The 19,613-nt window shown below is 38.4% G+C and overlaps 2 protein-coding genes across 5 annotated transcripts in view; one reads left to right on the forward strand and one right to left on the reverse strand.

Annotated features, from left to right (window-relative positions):
- The window catches only part of ACAD11 (acyl-CoA dehydrogenase family member 11), a 33,056-nt gene that overhangs the window by 9,067 nt on the left and 4,376 nt on the right, over positions 1–19,613 (reverse strand). For both annotated transcript variants that reach the window (XM_051610739.1, XM_051610740.1), the window contains exons 4-13: positions 17,629–17,790; positions 17,016–17,180; positions 15,427–15,574; positions 14,708–14,829; positions 13,569–13,675; positions 13,299–13,422; positions 11,401–11,478; positions 10,885–11,023; positions 10,665–10,772; positions 8,485–8,583 (exon numbers count right to left, since the gene is read on the reverse strand). In XM_051610739.1, coding sequence (XP_051466699.1) covers positions 8,485–8,583; positions 10,665–10,772; positions 10,885–11,023; positions 11,401–11,478; positions 13,299–13,422; positions 13,569–13,675; positions 14,708–14,829; positions 15,427–15,574; positions 17,016–17,180; positions 17,629–17,790 — 1,252 coding nt within the window. The remainder of the gene's footprint in view (positions 1–8,484; positions 8,584–10,664; positions 10,773–10,884; positions 11,024–11,400; positions 11,479–13,298; positions 13,423–13,568; positions 13,676–14,707; positions 14,830–15,426; positions 15,575–17,015; positions 17,181–17,628; positions 17,791–19,613) is intronic.
- ACKR4 (atypical chemokine receptor 4) lies at positions 1,479–7,617 on the forward strand. Of its 3 annotated transcripts, XM_051610749.1 has the most exons (3): positions 2,545–2,598; positions 5,076–5,114; positions 5,541–7,617. In XM_051610749.1, exon 3 carries the CDS (start codon positions 5,548–5,550, stop codon positions 6,616–6,618), a length of 1,071 nt encoding a protein of 356 aa, XP_051466709.1. In that variant the 5' UTR covers positions 2,545–2,598; positions 5,076–5,114; positions 5,541–5,547; the 3' UTR covers positions 6,619–7,617. The 3 variants fall into 3 exon arrangements, with proteins under 3 accessions (XP_051466710.1, XP_051466707.1, XP_051466709.1); XM_051610750.1 differs by lacking the exons at positions 2,545–2,598; positions 5,076–5,114 and adding an exon at positions 1,479–1,665; XM_051610747.1 differs by lacking the exon at positions 5,076–5,114 and having other exon boundaries at positions 2,527–2,598.

The following is a 19,613-nucleotide window of genomic DNA, read 5'->3' on the forward strand; positions in this document are numbered from 1 at the left end:
TAAAAAAGTTGACATATAACCTGGTTTCAGAAGCCAATAGCACTTAATTCTTGCAAACTAGTTATCTATCTTTCAGTGTCTGGTCTTCAAATTTTTGGCTAAGATGACCAAGGCAGAATAATCTACTACTCGAATGCCCAAAATACCTATGACTCTTGCCCATGTTGAATGCTGCACTTGTGAGCCAGGTGGGTTACCCCTCTGCTACAGATCAGGAGTCTGTGGTGAAATTACAGACTTGGCAGCTTCCTCAAAAGGCACTAATAAACACACGATCTGGAGGCTCCTACAAGAAGAAACTGGGCAGAGTAGGGTGGATGGCAGCGTGGTATTTTTTGTTGTAATCTTCTAAAGGAGAAAATGGGAGTGGACAGAGAGCAATTTCTATCCTCTAGCACAATGTATTCCATAGTTTTACCTCACCTTTGCCAGATAACACTGCTGGGCATCTGGTTCATGTCTGGTAAAGATTATAACGCAGCTGTGAGCAAACTGGCTGCAACCAATAAAGACAGAGACAACGCAGGGGTTCTCCAGCTAACCAGCAAGGGCTATGCAGTTCTGCTACCCAATGGGGCTGCTCCTCATTCCCAGCTAGAGCTCACAGTCTCAGATGGTGCCAGTAAGAACAGCTGCTCTCAACAATACTTAGGAATATTTTTTCCTGACCTTCATCCCACTTTTACACAGGTGCAAGTGCTTATTCAACAAGTTACACTGTCATTTTGCATTCACTCTTAGGAAATTTAAGTTATTTTTGAGCCTGTAGGGCCATACTGAAATCCTTGTATTACATGACAGTACTATTTCTGTACCCTGACTGGAAGGCTCTCTCCTCCCTGCACCCTGAAAAGTTGCAAGGAGCTGAAGCACTGTAATCAACAGCACAGGATTTACAGCCTGCCCACAGGAGCTCTTAGGCACTGGTAACACAACCATCTTTTCTGCAGACCACATACAGATATTTCCCTGGGAACTTACTCAGGTCTACCCTAACTATTCTATCTTTTATGGAGACCATATTGAGACAAAGCCCATTCAGAACTGAGCGATTCACTTATTTTGAAGAGATATGGCTCAGGCCTCTAATCAACAACATGACTTGCAAGAAGCAGATGTGCTGGAAGCTACCCAAATGCCTTTCTTATCTGCCACTGTAAAGAACACCAGTGAAGTGCTGCAATAACTCAAGGTAAAAATACTGCAGAAATACGCACAAATATTGCAACACTCTTTCCCTAGATTCTGATTCCTCTCCCAACCAATTTTTCTTTCTCTTTGTGAAGGCAAATGAAGCTAGAAGCATGTGTTCTTAGCTGCCCATTTTGAAAAAAATATTTAATTTCACATATCCAAAATAGTCGAAGCACAGAGAGCTGACTAATCCAGCTGTGGCAGGTGCATCAATTTAGCCAGTGTGCCAAAAAGTAAAACCTGACCTCTGGTCTACTCAAAATCTCTGTTGTTTGGCATCAATATTGCATTTACTGAAATGCACAAGACTGCTAAAGGATAAAGGTTAATTCAAACAAAATAAAAGCTCTGTAAGATCATGGAAAGCTCCCAACACTACACAGGGTACTCTTGCACAAGCGATCAATTTGAAGCTGTAGAGATAATGGAAATTAAAGCAAGATCCAGTCAATTTAGGCATTCTTAGCACAGGTAAGTCCAATTCTCAGTGCAGAAATATTAAAATCTGCATGTAAACTGCAGAACTTCTCCATCTTCCCTTTCCTGTAAAAGTTTTGACTCTATAATGTAGACAGCACACTGCAGGTGGAAGAAACCTGATGAAATAGCATCTTATTTTTCCTTTGCAGTACCTGCCTGGCTTGCAGTTTCTGTAGAAGTATTATAAAACACTAACTCAGTTATGAGTCTGACTGGTAACATTCAAATCCCTGAGAACTTTTCCCCAGGGTGCAGGACTATCTGCTTATGCTCTGGCTGACAATTTACCACTTGCTTTCACATTTTTTCCCTATCATCTTCCTGGCTTTGTCCAATATCACATACTGAAAAAGCAACCTCCCCCATCTCAGAAAAAGCAAACTCATTTCTATCATATCTCCTAAGAAGTTACTTAAATGGGGACATAAGGATCCCTTCAAATCTTACATAGGCAGCCATCAAAAGCCCAGTAATGCCCTGAGGAAATAATATAGTGACTCCTTACAGGTAACTCTGCCCCAGGCAGACCTCCCCCTCTTTCTCTCCTTTTTACCTTTCAAATGTGTGATTTGATAAAAGCCTTTTGATAGTGTAAAAATAAAAATATTTGGCCTTTCAGGAATAAAATAACCAACAATACAGTAAAATAGTATGAGAGTCTTGACCTTCCAAACAACACTCACAATCCAGTGACAGGGAGGAGGAATATAGGAAATGTACATGTTCAACATAAGAGGAGTTTCCAGGGAAGTGGAATTTTTATTTATTTGTTTTTAAAACTGCCAAGTCAAAATGAAAGTGCAACTGACTTCCAGATGTGGGTGTGGTGCTTGAAGTCAGAATGCAATGTCAGACCAATTGAGATCATTTCACTGAAGCACATCTCAACTGCTCTACCTGCTACTAGTCTGCTGACAAAAGAAGGTTAGTTTTGGTTTAGTATCTACTGTTCTGTATATTAAGTGTGATATAGTTACTTACATAGAGAACAGCTAGGATTTCCGTTAAATTTGCTTTAAAGTTCTGTATATTAAGTGTGATATAGTTACTTACATAGAGAAGAGCTAGGATTTCAGTTAAATTTGCATAAATGCATAAATTTGCATAACTTCACTAAGGCACATGCTTGTTTCCAGTCTTAAAATTAGCTTTTGCAGTAGAACAGAATACTGCTTAACTAATTAAAGAAAAAAAAAATTGGTCTGTGTAAACTGGGGATATTAACTTCATTCAACATGTATTCATACAATCCCATACTGAATTTGTATCTAAATGGATGGCTGGAATAATTTTGCAAGAAAACATGCAATGCTATTAATGTATCTATTGATATAACTTCTAGAAAACAGCACTTGAAAAATCAGGTGAGGTTCTGAACTGTTTGCTTACTTGTGGGCAGTGATAAGATTCCTTTCTGTGCATAATACCCTCAGACATCTCCAGCTGTAAGATGCAGTGTACCCACAGTAGTTTGATTCTGTAAGAAATTCTACACAGACATAAGGTGGCTGGCTGCACGGGATGGAGACTAAACTAAGCCTGTTCCACCGCTATTCAGCAACTGATGCCTGAGGGGCTGCTCTGCCTTATGCAACAGACATGTACACATGCACCCGAGGAACAACGTTAGCAGGAATGACAAATAGGAATAGGAATGTTAGCCAAAAAAAACCTGTTTTTTCAGGGAGAAATACCAACTGTTGCAGTTTTGATAACTTTGGTTCCATCGAGAACTCGGGTCAGTCAAAAGTGTATCAGCCAGCACAGCATGTTCCTTTTCACAGCCAAACCACTTGGTGACTTTGTGATACACAGACTTTTTGAAGTTTGCACTGAAATGTTTGTTGGTTTGCTTTCAAGCAAATTTGCCAGTGATCCAGTTTGAGCATTCCCAGATGGGTTCTCTAATAAGTGTTTCAGACCACAACCAAATCTTTTCAGCTTACCTTAATTTTCTTCTAATTCTGGCTAAGTAGTTTCTCTTCTACCAAAAAACAAACAAACAAACAAAAACAACAAAACATTTGCTGCTGATGCCTGAATCTCTCCTCAAAGTACTATAAAGTTGCAACAGACTACCCCTGCTGAAAAATTTTGCTAACACAGCTTGTTAGGCATAGAAATAGTCATCCCTTGCTGAAGTAATAAATAGAATGACTGTATTTTTCCATTCTCATTTAGGTAACAGTAAATGTCATATTACAAAACTTAAAATAAGAGTAGTCCTTGTTTAAAGTTTAGCAGGAAGTGTTTTGAAATGTTAACAAAATAATCCAACAAAGTTATTAAGGATTAAGCCAAACCAAGTAGTTAATATTTAACTAACACATTTTTACTAAGATTTAGATAGCAGATTCACTGAAAAAAAAAAAATCAAGCAAAAATCAAAACTATTAATTTCTTTCTATTTAACTGGCCTGCATTGCTGAATATGAGATCAACCAGTAACTTATATTCCCTGCTAGACAGAATGAATTGCAAAAAATTTAAGAGATACTGTTTATAATAAACATTTGGCAACCCTCATTTAAACCCTTGTCTAAAAACCAGAAATGGTATGTGGAGGTTTTTTCAAGCTTGCAGAAGCCAAGCTTTAAAAAGCTCTGGGGTAGAATATCAGATAAGAATCTGCTTTCAGTACCATTGGCCTCAAATTCTGACACACTGCAGACGCTGAAAAAGAGGAATGTTTTTTTTCATTCTCAGCTAAATTTTCTACTGCTGTTAAGATATCTTAATCCCATTTATTTCAATAAAACAAGGCACTGGAGGACTGTAGCTTACAATAGAAAGAATTTCAGCAAAATAATTAACACAATTACAAGAAAATACCACAGGACATGGCTTGCTTAAGACACAGTCTGAAGATATGAACACTCAAGCTCCAGCCCTAAGTAGGCAATGAGAATACAGCCTTAGTGTTTACGGAGCAAATCTGTCATGAGACAGTACTTGGAGAAAACAGCAGAGCTTCTGAGCTGTTTGGGTACTTGTGGGGAGTTTTGTATGTGGCAAGATTCTTTTTTGTCATAACATCCTGAGAAGTTTCCAGCTGTAAAATGCAGTGTTCGTGCAGCAATTTGATTCCCTAAGAAATTCCATGTGTGCACTGCTCCCTGGACAGAGATCTCAGCCTATTCCAGTGCTATTCAGCACTGCTGACTCTCCCCTGCTCTGTTTTGTTTAACAGGCATGTATGTGTGTGCCTGAGAAACAAAAAAGCACATTCTCCCTATATTACAGTCATATCCCAAATTTCCCAGAATTTCTGACAGTGGAATACTAGTGCTTGCCCCTCAGCTTTAACCTGTTAATATTCCTTATTCACTCTATAAAACCAGTATTTGCAATATTCTTTTACAAATTCTATTCTGATGTTTTGGTATTCTTTTGTTTTGTAGAGGCTGTAGAGAGGAGGGTGCAATCTCAACCCTATGCAGGTACAGACAAATTCATTTTTGCAATGAAATATAGTAGAGCATAATGGAGTCAGGGCAGTTTAAGCAGTGACGGCTCCTGGACTGAAAGTTGGAAACCAGTGAGGTGCACTCCAAGCAACTTGCCTTCTCAAATGCTAAGGTCAAGGAAAGTTTTTCAACTGAGTCCATTTTACTTTGCATTGCACCCATGGATGTAGTCAGTTACCCGATTTCAAGCGAGAATTTGAGGTTGTCTATTCTGCCTCCATCACTGTCCAGCTCTGCTTTGATTATTTACAAAAGTATTCTCAATATCCAACTACTTCAAACGTGAGATGTATAAACAACCCTGAGCAAAGGGTTTTAGGTTCCAACAGATATTAAAAACTTAAAGCCAGTATTATTCCTTTTGTCTTCCATTCTCCCCTCTTTTTTTGTGTCTTGTAGCTTTGCCATGGACTGGGATATGAATAATTCCACTGATTACTGGATTGAGGATGAGGAGCACGATCCTGACTTCATTATAGATTACAATATGTATGAGCTTCTCTGTGAAAAAAGTGATGTGAGAAATTTCAGTAAATTATTCCTCCCTGTGTTTTATACATTGGCTTTCACTATTGGAGTGGCTGGAAATTCATTAGTGGTGGCAATTTATTCCTATTGCAAGAAACCGAAGACCAAGACGGATGTGTACATCATGCACCTAGCCATTGCTGATTTGCTCTTGCTCTTCACACTCCCTTTTTGGGCTGCAAATGCAGTGCAGGGATGGGAACTAGGAAACTTTATGTGCAAGCTCACTTCTTCCCTGTACACCATGAATTTCAGCTCTAGCATGCTGTTCCTGGCCTGTATCAGTGTGGATAGATACAGGGCCACTTCTGAATCCCAGGGTCACAGAAGAGCTGGGAAACACTGCAGTGTTACCTGCACCTGCGTCTGGCTGGCTGCCATTTTCCTCAGCATCCCTGAACTGATATTTAATCAAGTCAAGAAACACAATGACAGGAATCAATGCCTTCCTGTATTTCCAATGAACATGGAAACAGTCTTGAAAGCAACCATTCAAATCCTGGAAATTATCCTGGAATTTGTGCTTCCTTTCCTAGTCATGCTGGTATGCTACTCAGCCACTGCTCGAGCAATCTTCAGATCTACAAATGCTAAAAAATCTAGACCATTCATGGTTCTGCTGGCAGTAGTGGCTACTTTCATTATCACCCAGCTACCTTACAACATTGTCAAGCTCTGGCGAGCCATAGATATCATCTACATGTTGATCACTGACTGTGATGTAAGCAAAACCCTAGATGTTGCACTCCAGGTCACCAAGAGCATAGCTTTGTTTCACACCTGCCTGAACCCTCTTCTCTACGCCTTTCTGGGTGCATCTTTTAAAATGCATATTGTGAAAATTGCAAAAAATTATGGACACTGGAGAAAACAACAGAACAGAAGACCTGAAGAAATTTCTATGAATTTTGAAGAACATACTGAAGAAACAATTAGTTTCACTATATAGACCCTCCATTACTTTCATTATCTCATATAACCAATGGATATTATTTACCAATTCTGGGGGTATCGTTTCAGCAGCTGTTTCTCTGCAAGTCAGCTTTCATATTAATTCCTGAATCTGCAGACTAGCCAAGACACTATGGTGCAATTCAAAGTGGAACAAGTTGAGCAAAATTAAGTATCAGGCAAGAACTGAATACTGAAATCCCTAGAAACAACTAGCAGTATTTACTAAAAAAAAAAAAACAAAAACAAAACAAACAAAACATCAAAAACCATTTAAACAAACAAAAACTCAACAAAAAAACCCCACCAAAAAACCCACAACAGGACCCAAACACCTAAAAATCCCCCAGATTTAAATTTGAAAAGATCACAGTACTAGGCAAGTAAATAAGTGTGTAATGAACAACCTGAGTATGTCTAAACATAAAACACAAGCAGAAAAAAAGCCATCAGCAGTAAAACAGTAGTACAGGAACATTTGTACCAGAAGTTAATAATCTTTTCTTTTGTTTTTCTACAACTATTTAGTAAATCATTAGAGCATTTGCTTCTGAAGGCAGTTCCATTTTTTTCCTCAGCTAGCATTCCATAGATATCCTTGCAGCTTGAAAGGAGGCATCAGTTAATGGTTGAGAACTGAGACAGACAAGGGGGGGTAGAAAGCTATTCCCTGTGTATTTAAACATATGTATAACACACTCCACAAAATACAGTAACTCCTCTGTATCTACAAAAAATGACCTTTCACCTCTCCTTTTCTGCTCAACCTCAACAAGCCCAGTGCCTTATGGGAGGCACACTCCAGATCTCTGTAAATGTCATGCCAAGTGTAAATGCCAAAATAGTGTAGACAAAGCATTAGCAGAAATGTAAGAAAAAGTTAATCTTCAGACACAGGGCCTGGAATTTCTAGTCAGGATTCATAAAATGAATCAAACACTGCAATAACAGTATCTGCTAAAATATATGGAGATACAATAAAATTATATAAAATGTGTACTGGCTGTCATTCATATCTTATGCTTGTTTTGTTTTAGTAGGTATTGATATCTCTCACTCTAGGCATTGATCAACCCGCAAAGTCTAGAGGCCTTGCTTGATGAATGAGAGAGGTTCTGATTCCATTTGGAGCTGATGGTTGGTGGGATTTACATTTTTCACATAAGAGGTACCAGAGCTGTCCCCTGCCACAGTCCTGGAGAGGATTCCAGGAAAACAGCAGTTTTCCATCACTCTCTGGAAACATTTAAAATATATTGACATAATACCTTTCAAAATTAAACAAGTGGGATCACAGCATACTGTCCCTGCCTTCAAACATCCCATGGCTCTGACAAAATGCCTGATCCACAGCTTATGAAAGCCAAGAAGAATCTCTCATTTTTGGACACTGTTCCCAGTTACACAATTATGGACTGGAAGAAATAGCTCTAAAATGACAGACAAGAAACAACAGTAGCATAAACAAAACAAAAGCTTCTGCTCTCTGCTTGGATGACAAAAGCTTAGGAGAATTTCTGCCTAGTATCTTGAGAAATATTAGGGTGTGAAGGGGTCAGAGGTGCCTGACAGTCTACACACAGGCTGTAAATCTAACATGTTTAAGCCATGCTGGACTCATTGTAGATGTGCAAAGCACCCATGCAGGCCACAGTAAGAAACTCTAGTTCTTCCATGAAGCAACTGACTCCTTGCATGTGTGATTTATGATTTGTCTTCACAAACACAGCATACTCAAACCTCACATGCAAGCTGCCAAAGAGAGCTTCACAAAAAAAAAAAAAGGGTTTAAAGGCTACAGCAATAAACGTGGAAGTTACCTGACAGAAAGAGGTAACATTTTATTCAGGTTTTCCATACTTACCACTGCTCCACCACTTCTTGCCATTGATCACGTAACTGTTTCCATCTCGCTCAATGCTGCATTGCATATTGGTGGCATCACTTGAAGCAACATCAGGTTCTGCATTAAAGCAAAAAACAACAAAACAACCACTGGGTTAAATACACAGGTAGTACTACAACCACAAACATAGGGAACTAGAAAGACTATATCGATAGTAACACTGTTTTCCTCTGAGCAGAAAAGCTGTTTTCAGAACCTTGCTCTGCTGATGGTCAAAGGCTTTCTATTTTTTTCACAGCCAGTTTACCCCTTCTTGGGCTCAGACTACTCTTTTTTTTATAGTCAACAGCCTCCTTCCTTCCCTGATGTTTTTAAATCCTTCCCCCTTCCAATGTACCGATAGATATCAGGCATATCTCTCCTCAGCCTTTTTTCCCTTGGACTTTTCTCAAGTGAAAATTGAGAGATTTAAACTACTTTTGCTATGGTTTATAAAATCAGCTACACTAAGCAGTTGCCAGCAAAATGTCAACAATTATGGTTTGCAACAGAAAAGATTCCTCCCCACTCCTTTCACTCTTATCTTCTTTTATAGGACATCTTTAAAGCACAACCATCTCTTTCCTCTTGGTGAACATGGTGAAACAGAATTTACAAAATAAGGGTCCAGTTCTGCAAGACTGAGCTCTCTAAACTCCTGTTGACACAGTGTGGGAAAACAGATATCTTAATTCTTTCAGAGCGATTGTAACAATCAGAATGAAAGCGAATCAGTATGCTTACCTCCTACAGAGGAATGCAAGCCATTTATCTTACACTCAGCCTTGGACAAGAGTGGAGGCTATTTTACTGCACTTATCTTACACCTGATAAGGAGCAGGAGTTGAAGGAATGCTCTATTCGCTTCACCTGTAGTGAGCACTGGGTTTTTCCCCACCCCTCTCTTAATTAATAAGCATCATTAGCCTGCTAAGAACCAATCAGCACACAATTTATGACCAAGTCCCACCTAATCAATAGGTATAAAATTAGTTTTTAGAATTATTTTTTTTTTTTCAGAGGAAAAAAACTCCAACTCTCTGTATGGGCTGATGGGCCTGAATCCTGTCTTCCCCCTCAAACAGGGACACGACTTTGATATGACTTGCATCTCCAACTCTGTCAGATGTTAACTCATGAATCACTAACTTGAATGTTGGCAGTAAGTGTATTTATCAACAGCAATTCTGAACTTGTATCTGTCGTCTTACTAAATTATCTATCTTTGTAACTTTGTGAATCTATCTCACTGGAAGTCCTGGGCAGGACTGTGGAACAAGCAAACATTGATAAGTAAACTACCATTTTAACTTTGCAAAACTGTCTCAGTGAAAGTCCTTGGTGGGGATCTGAGAAAGGCAAACGCTGATTCTAATAGGTGGCTGCACACACACAAGCCTTCAGACATAAATAACTAAGTGTGGGACCAGGACTGGATCCAGCCACACCTAGACTTCTCTCTTAGGAATTTAGAAAGCAACAGGACCCTTTCTGAACCTTGTGACTCCTCAGCAGGGCCTTTCTCAGCCACCTTGCAGACTCATACCCTTTACACGACACCCAAGAAGATCAAGATTTTTACATCACATGTTCAAAAGCTACCTTCCTAAACCAACAGCCAGGCCTTCCACAGATGCTGAATAGTAGAAGCTTTCAAGAGCAAAAATCAGTATAGTGTTGAGCAGCAGACATAAAGCAAGTGCATCATATGTTTTGCAAGTAATCTTCATGTCATGTCTTAAAACCTCTACGTACCCAGTACTGCAAAACTACACAACTTTAGTCACAACAATCATACTTGTACCTACATATATGTTTCTAGAAAGCCCCATAGCACAGTAAAAAAAAAGATAAGTTCTGTTGTAAATCTGGTTGTTACAATAAAATGTATTTTACCAGTACTAAAAATAAATTGAAAAGATATGGAAAGCAAATGCTAATTATTGTAACCATTAAAATGGTAGCTATCAGGGAAGGGCAGCAAGGATGCTTCACTTTGTACCCATACCTCATACATGATTTCACCTTCAAACACACTCACACTGGAAGTTTCTGCATTAATTCATTAACACATGAAAGTCTGTAAATCTGTATTTTGTGCACATGCCACATGAAATTTCTGCCAGTTGTCTCTAACTTTCTTTTGGAGAACAATGTACCTGTCATGCAGAAGCAAGAACTAATCTTTCCTTCTAGGAGAGGCTCCAGCCACTCTTTCTTTTGCTCTTCAGTCCCATACATGTGCAGGACCTCCATGTTTCCAGTGTCTGAAAGAAATCAGTAGTCATGTTTACTTCTTGAAACACACAACTCTTAAGATACAAAATGCGCAACTTTATGATGCTCTCAACATTGTAGTCACAGGACAGGGCTGCTAACCTGGTGCATGACAGTTGAAAACCTCAGGAGCAAAGAGGCATTTCCCTGTCTCCTCAGCTATTAGCGCATAGTCAAGCTGGCTGAGACCACTGATGTCTGGGAGAAAAAGGTTCCACAGACCTTCTACTTTGGCCATTTCCTATTGAAAGAATCAACAAAGAAAAACATTAGCAAGAAATCTTTTTTTTAAAAAAAACAACACTTAAATTCTGGCTTGCTGTCCAATTGCTTCCTTTCAGCTTAACATACTGTCCAATATATCTGATGACATTTTTCAACAGCTATTTTCAAAGTTCAGACATATCCCTCACAGAACTCACTTTTGCTTTTCTCCTCTCTCACTCACATTTCTCACCTCCTTTTGCACACCTCCTTCTTCCTTTCCTTTCACTACTCCTCAGTTTCTTTCCATGCAGAGTACCTTCTCCAGCAGGATACACCAAATATTCTTACGCTCTGTGTCAGTACCTGTTTCTTTCTTCTCTAAAGAGCTCAAAAATATTTATTATCTCATACCTTCAGTCTCTCAAGGAGAGGTGGTTTCTTCCATTTTTCCTCAGTATTTCCTTGTCCAGCATAGTATTTAGCTATTTCCTTAGAAAAACAAACAGATGCTGCTTAAATTGAGAACACATGTAGCAGACAAGTGACAATATGGTGTCTTTTCCTCCCTAAGAAACCCATACAAAAATATTCAACACAAGTTTTTATTACATAGTTGGTTGCACTTTAAAATACAATTGAAAATCAAACTGCAATCTACTAATTTTGCAAGACTTTAAATGCATCATGGAGAAGACCCAAATCAGTACCTTATTACATAAGAGGAAATTATTTGAGGTGGTTTAAAGTATCCAATGATGACCACAGAAGGCCAGTGGTTTCTGATCATATAAGCAGCTGTTACCTACAGTACACCCAAGAGCCATGAACCCAAAAGCAAAACAAGTGAAAGCCAGATGTACTGATGCTTACGATTCAGGTTTCCCATCACAACGGTCAGACATATAAGACAGTAAGGTGTTTTTTAACTGAGAAATAAACCACAAAGAATACAGTTTCTTTTCCAGTCAAAATAATTCATTAACAGATTATAGAAGCAGTCATTCTGAGCACCAGTGATCAGAGCTAAGTCAAACTGTGTATTCTGTAATCCTAGTATTTCGCAAGCGTGTTTTAGTGAGAGACAGCACTTCAAAGCTGGCCCAAAAATAGTTTTAGAACAAAGAAAAGTAGCGGCCTCTTCTGAAAATCACACAGTAAGACAAATTCCAAAGTAGAACTTACAAGTCCCAGTTCACAATCCCTGTTACCAGAAATCACTGAGAAGCACAACACTACTAATTTGCAAAATCTGCAAGGCCAGGTGTGGTTAGTTTGTCTTCAAAGCAAGCACTTTAATTATTGCAAGGCTTCCTTGGAAAATCCCAAACTAGTTACAGACAGAGTGCTAAAAAACTTTGCATATCAGAAGTTGCTGCTCTCAGCTACTCCTTGTGGCAAGCAGATGCATTCATAAATCTTTTAGATCAATGTTATATGCATGTCTGCCTGACTGCCAAAAAAAGAGAAAAAAAAAACACCAAACAAACAAAAAACCCAATTCTGCAACAAAAGTCATCTGTGCTTCCATGAGGCTAAAAGCTGAACCAACTTTTTCAGTGGAAAATTTCTACCTCCCTTGGCTAAGCTAAGCAGTAAAATGCTTAATCTTATTTTCCCTTCCACTAATTAGAGACTTGTATGGATATGTTATCATTTTATTTCAAACTTTTCCTGTTATTGGATATATTCAGGAATGGGGCTACATTGATACATTACAGAATCACATTTATTATCACAGAAGTCACACCTTAAAAAATAAGGCAAGAAACAGAAACATTTAACTTTATACGCTGGTTAAAACCAGCAGCTTCCATTTTTAAACTGAGCATCTTTCCATTTAGTATGTTAGAGTTCTAGGTTTTTGTTAGTGCTAAAAATATTTAGGAACATAAAAATCATTGAACGGTTTGGGTTGGAAGGGACCATAAAGATGATCTAGTTCCAACTCCCCTGCCATAGGCAGGGACACCTTCCACTGGACTAGGTTGTACAAATTGTGGCAAATAGTTATTAAAAGTAACTTTTTTTAAAAAAAGAGCAGCTCTTAAACTTTAAAAAGTTTAAAAAGGAACTCTTAGCTTTTCTTAAAGATGCATACAACATTTTCATTCTGTAAAAATACTAATGCAGAATGCAATGATTTCTGTTAATATTTTGCAATGCCACAAACGTAACTGGATGAAAATAAGGCTGGTTTAAAAAAGAAAAAGAAAAAAAAGGAGGAAATTACTTCTAGACATAGTTTTATATCTTGATATACTTTAGCCATAAAATGTTAATTTTTAAGTAGGTTTACTAAAAATTTTTACCTTCTCAGCTGGATATATGTGCTGTTTCATGAACTGCTTGACCTTCAGCAAAATTTCTTGGCCTTTCCTACTTTGACAGAACAGCTCTGCATAACTGCTGTGATGTGTGCTGCTGAAAGATGACCTAGAGAAGAAGATTGAATGCAATAACAAGTAAGATCAGATTTTCCCCTCATAGTAATGTAAGTTGCCTTACACAGGTATTTAAGTAAGTTAAGCCATTGTAAAAGCTTTGTCTTGCCTTTGACGAGCAGTTTAGACCACTCTTACCTTTTTGAGAGCTCTAACCCTCTCTCTGCCAAAGGCTTCACAATCCTAGCAAATTCATGACTACTCTCTGCAGAAGCATTTCCAATGAGATATCTAGCATATACACCCTAAAATGAAAAGAAAGGCATACGTGATGTTATTATGCCCTCAAAATTGCCTCTTTAATAGATGAGTGATTTCTTCTACTATGAAACTAACACTTAAATGCACATATTCTTAAAAGAATAACACCCAGAAGGTATTACTGGGATATGCTTGGTTTAGTCCGTATCTGATATAATGGAGATGCTTGGTGCACAAGAGAAAAACACATAAACCATACCCCAGCTAAACCAAACTAAAGGTAAATTACAAAAAAAAAAAAAGAAGAATGCCTGCACATGATACTGAAAGCAGGTGCAGTGTCTGTCCCTTAAGCCTGTCCCCCAGCCTGTCCCTTAAGCCAACTGACAACAGTATACACATATGATTATCCATAATGAAATGAACTACCCGCATCCACGCTCTTACTCCAAATTAATACCAGGTAGTTCATCCCACATTCAGTATGCTGAGCTCATGCTGCAACTCATTAAAACATATTTATGCCCTGCAATGACTGAATATCTTATTAAACACTTAATTCTGTTAATAACGAATCAAGGAAACTTATTTTCTCTCAAGATTGGCCTCCTATGCTGATAGCAAACTGAGTTCACAACACATCCTTTTTCATCTGTGCTTAGCACCACCAGGATCTTACTATGTATCCTGCTCTCTACTTCCATGAGAGCTGCAGAAACGCGGGAAGATATTTGTTTCTTTAAATTTAAATTAGCCAGAGAGTGCAAAAAAGGTAATGATAAAATTGCCTGTATACTGGAACATCAATAAGAAAAATCCACGTTTTCATTTTCTTTATTTTTAGCCTACTTTCCTAAGAAATTAATTATTTCTAATGCAATTTACTTTATGTAGCAAGAATTCTATCCTAGACAGTTATCAGTCATAAGCACCTAAGATAATGCCTCTAAAGGAACAAACTGAAATACAATGGTTCTAGCTATTTTAAAATACTACTCATGTTTTGAACCAGTATTACCAGCTACAAATACTCATGATAAAAATATGTGACATTTCAGCAAATGTGAGTGTCATACCTGGGATATTGCTGCCATTTTAAAACATGACAAAGCCAGAAAAAAGTTCAAGTTGGATAAAGTAGTGCTAATACCCCGGCAGCGGCAATAAACAGAAACCAGTTCTTCAAATGAAGGAGTTTCTACAAAAAAAGCAACATAATATTTTAGAATACTCAACATCTTCTGTTGGTTTTTTTCTCCACCTTATTCTTCAAACATTTGATCAGCTTTTCAGTTTGAGCTATCCCAGTTACATAGTAAAAGCCGTGACTTATCTTTTCTCATCACTTCAGTGTGATACGGAGAGCCAAAAGGAAATTGGAATTGTCAGAATTCCAGATAAGTGTAACACTTCCTACTGCTCCTTGCCTCCACTCCAGTAAGGAAACCAATTTCACCACTGGGGGGAAGGTGGGGGTGTTTGTTTGTTTGTTTGTTTGTAGTAAGTGATAAATTTACATCTATATTTCAGTTTTCTTCCATTACCTCTAAGAAATGTTCAAAATAAACTTTTACAGAAGTAGCATATTGTGGTTAAGACACAGCTTGTTAAAACAGAACTATCTTAAACCTCATTATCAACGTTTCCTACAATGAAGAAAACTACGGAAAAGTTATTTTCAAATGTAAAAATACGTGCTTATTAATTTAACTTTTTATTCTTGTTTAGAAAGGTAACATATCAAATAGAAATCAACCTTAGAAATAATTTCAACCAAAATTGTACAGTTTCATACCTATGGTGTCTTTGAAACCGAAGACACCTCCTTGCCCTAAGACCTTTACAGATGAAGGCCAGAAGTAGCAAAGAGTGGTATATGCTAGATCTGCTAAAGGATGACCAGCAGTTGAAAGTTCCCAGTCCAGCACTGCCAAAACACGAGCCTTAAATAAAAATAAAAACCTCAGTGAATGCTATCCACAAATGAACAACCCACTTAATATCCAACAGCATTTATTTGTTTACTATGTGACTAAAAATAAAAATATGCAATGTACATGTCTAGAGCAAAACAAGTTCCTTTTAGCACTATGTAAGGATCTGCAGAAAATTAACAGTCACATAGTGGCACAAACTCGAGCATTTTTCCAATGAAAATCTGTTTTAAGTTCTACATTTTTAGTAGCATTCTTCCTGTAAGAGACTTCTAAACTCTTCTAGTCAAAAAATGATTGAAATAAAATATCCTAAAGAACAGCAGGATTGACAGTTGGGTTTTTTTTTTTTTGTTTCCAGTCCAGCTACACAGATATTCATGGACAGAGCATGCCTTAAAAAAACTAATTTATCACAATATTATGCATCAATTAACACTTACATGAGGAACTGAATTTCTTAAACAGGACAGTCAATGACTGCCCAGACAGTGACATGAGCCTCTGCTGCAAGATTCCTTGCAATGGTGTCTTCAGCTGGATGGGCTGAGACTCCCTAAACTGTGATTCTGGTGAACTGTTATAATCCAGCTGGCCTGTTATCCTGAATGACCCCTCCAGCCTACCCATGATCCATGGCTACTTGAACTATGTGCAAAAGATTTTCCTACATGGTCATTCCTGCATATGCAGGAACAATTTCTACAGCTCTATTTAAAAAGATCTATCTGCATTTTGGTCAATTCTATCAACTACATCAGGAACAGCTGGGAGAGTCTTAAGACTGCCTGAAGCAGGCATTGCAGTCTTGGTCACAAATCCCAGGCATATCTTCTGGTCACAACACAGCAAATAGCATGGAAAGAAATAATGAAAATGCAGTTTTGTCAACAGACAGACAACACACATTTATTTCCACAAACTAGAAAAAACTATCTTCCTTTTCCCTAAAGATGAATGAGGAACTTTCAGGGTCTCTGTGGCCTACGTGTGCTCAATAACTAAGCAGCTTTGCCAGATTTTTCTTTGCTTCCATTAGGATAACGTATCACACATTCAAAACCTGTTTCACATGCCATCATTGTTAACTGAAGCCATACCACAGATTTCAATAGGCTTTGGGTCAGACACGTAGTTTAATGAAGTGAACCTTCAGTATTTCCCTAAGTTGCACTAAATAGGATTAATGTATCCACAATGTCTTGTTCCTGGACTTTGAAGTAAGGACTAGAACAAAGAATAAATAGAGTAACTAGCTCCTCCATGAAAACTAGGACTGTATTAGGTACCTAAACACCATACATAGAGTACAGAGAAGAGTTAAGTTCTCTATCATTCCTTTCAAAGATGTATCCTGCACTAAAGCACCCCTATGCCTCATCACTTTGTAGGAGTACAAACAGATGGAAGACCAAAAACTTCTAAACACATACAAACATGTTTCAAATACCTCTGTTGGATGGAAGATGATATTATCTATTCTAAAGTCTCCATGAATCAGGCTTTCTTCATTATCATCAGGTGGCAAGTTGTTTGCTAACCACTCAGCCAGCTCATGCATGGCAGGAATATCTGTATGAGCAGATGCATCATACTGCTTTTTCCAAGTTGATACCTAAAGAAATGCAAACACTTCAACAGATTTTCCAACTGATTCACAAGTTTCTCAAGAGCACAAAATTCTGAAGCACATGCTTCTGGGCTTGGACTATTACCATCAATTCAGTGGACCCAAATACCTTTGCATTTGCAAAGGTGAGCCGTGAGGTCAAAAGATGCAATGAAGACTACCTCTATTTTCTATTTCAATCCTATTTACATAGCCTAAATCTAATATTATTTCAAAAGCAAATTAATACCATTCCCTGAGCACAGTACTACAGGATTGATCTGAATGTAGTAGTAACTCCATACTGTGCACAAATAATTGGACTAAGTGAAGGCATTTAATTATTAAAATATGATGGTTACTTTTACAAGTCATTAATAATTAACAACTTAGTTAATTGCAAATAAATCATCAAAGACCTGACAAAACAAGAGAACTTTTTGAAGAGCTGTACCTGTCTTCTGCAGTATCCTGGTCCTCTACCATATCCTTTGAGACCCAATGACTGTAAATCAAAGGAATGCAACAGGGCCAAAGTTTCTATCATTGCAATATACAAAGCAGAACGCTCTGCTGGGCCCACTTCAGGCAGTGAGAGGTCTCGGAAGATGCGACCCTAGAAACATCATAAATCAGACATTTGGTGGGATGTACACATCAGATGAAGAGAAGTCAAGCTATACATTTCAAGAGCGAAAAAAGACGCAGTGAACCAACACTCCCTATGCAATCAAAAACTCCTTCCTCATTTATTTTATTCCTTGCGCAAGACAGATTAAGGGATTCACAGTAATCTCAGGTCAGTAGTATCCAGGATATCTATGGGAATGCAATTAAAATAACAGATATACTCAGTAGATGAAAGTTTGAATTAGAGTACTCAATCCACATATCCTCAAGCCTGAATGTACCAGGAAAAAAAAAGTTACTATAGTGTCTCTAACAGCCAACTTCCTGAAAACATACCAGTTAAGACCTTTGTGGGAGGGAGGGGGAAGGAGAGGCAGGTAGAGAGAGGAGGAGAGTGGGTGGGTTGTACATTCAAAGAGGCAAACAATCCAAAGAAATTATCCTTAAAAGCAGTTTAATATGTTTAGAAGATGTGTGTGTTTTCCCATTCTCACCTTTTAATGCTGACCCTGCCAGTAACAGATTAGAAAGGAAAAAAACACTCTTCTAAGTTCCTCAGTCTCACTGGTCTGCATGAACTATTTTTGCTAGAAAGATTCTGCATAAAACATCTAGAAATTAGGTTTTGTATTCTGTAATAGTTTATTCAACACAATCAGTTTATCATTGTTTTCTAAATACACAATGTATCTGTTAAAAACAGTGTACAGCTCTTCATCTTAGAATGGACAGACTGTAAATTTAAATCCTTATAAATGTAACTATAACAGTAGCGAGGTTTCTTACTAAGGAACTTCTTTGTTCCTCTCAAAACCAGAAAAATTACCCATCTTTAATGTAAGAAATTTGCTTCTAAGTCTCTTTTACATTTTATTAGTCTTGACTCATGATTTTTGTAGGAAGGTTAACTTAATCTCCAGGAATTGGCACATAAAGGCCTAGATTTCTAATTTCCTAGTGAACCTGATAATTGAGTAGGTGGTATGCCTGAGGACTGGAGGATAGCAAATGTCACTCCAGTCTACATGAAGGGCAAGAAGGAGGACCCAGGTAACTATAGACTGGTCAGCCTCGCCTCCATTCCTGGAAAGGTGATGGAACAACTCGTTCTTGGCACTATCTCTAGGCATATCAAGGATGAGGGAGTCATTAAGAGCAGTCAACATGGTTTTACCAAGGGAAAGTCATGTTTGACCAACCTTATAGCCTTCTATGAGGAAATAACTAGGTGGCTAGGTGATGGTAGTGAAATAGACGTGGTTTATCTTGATTTTGGTAAAGCATTTGTTACTGTCTCCCCACAGTAGATAAACTGAGGAAGTGTGGTCTTTATGATCAGGTAGTGAGGTGGATCATGAACTGGTTGAAAGGAAGAAGTCAGAGAGTTGTGGTCAATGGGACAGAATCCAGTTGGAGGTCTGTGACTAGTGGAGTCCCTCAGGGGTCGGTACTGGGACTGGTGTTGTTCAGTATTTTCATCAACAACCTGGATGAGGGAACAGAGTGTGCCCTCAGCAAGTTTGCTGATGACACTAAACTGGGAGGAGTGGCTGACACACCAGAAGGCTGGGCTGCCGTTCAGCAAGACTTAAGCTGGAGAGTTGGGCAGGCAGAAACTTGATGAAATTCAACATGGGCAACTGTAGAGTCTTGCATCTGGTGAAAAACAACCCCATGTACCAGTACAGGCTAAGGGCTGACCTGCTGGAGAGCAGTGTAGGAGAGAGGGACCTGGGGGTCCTGGTGGACAGGAAGATGACCATGAGCCGGCAATGTGCCCTTGTAGTCAAGAAGCCCAATGGCATCCTG

This window comes from Apus apus, chromosome 2, assembly GCF_020740795.1.
Source record: "Apus apus isolate bApuApu2 chromosome 2, bApuApu2.pri.cur, whole genome shotgun sequence".
In the NCBI taxonomy this organism is placed as follows: Eukaryota; Metazoa; Chordata; class Aves; order Apodiformes; family Apodidae; genus Apus; species Apus apus.

Excerpts from the sequence above, each read along its gene's own strand:
- ACKR4 (XM_051610750.1), top strand. The coding sequence starts at position 5,548 with ATGGACTGGGATATGAATAATTCCACTGATTACTGGATTGAGGATGAG.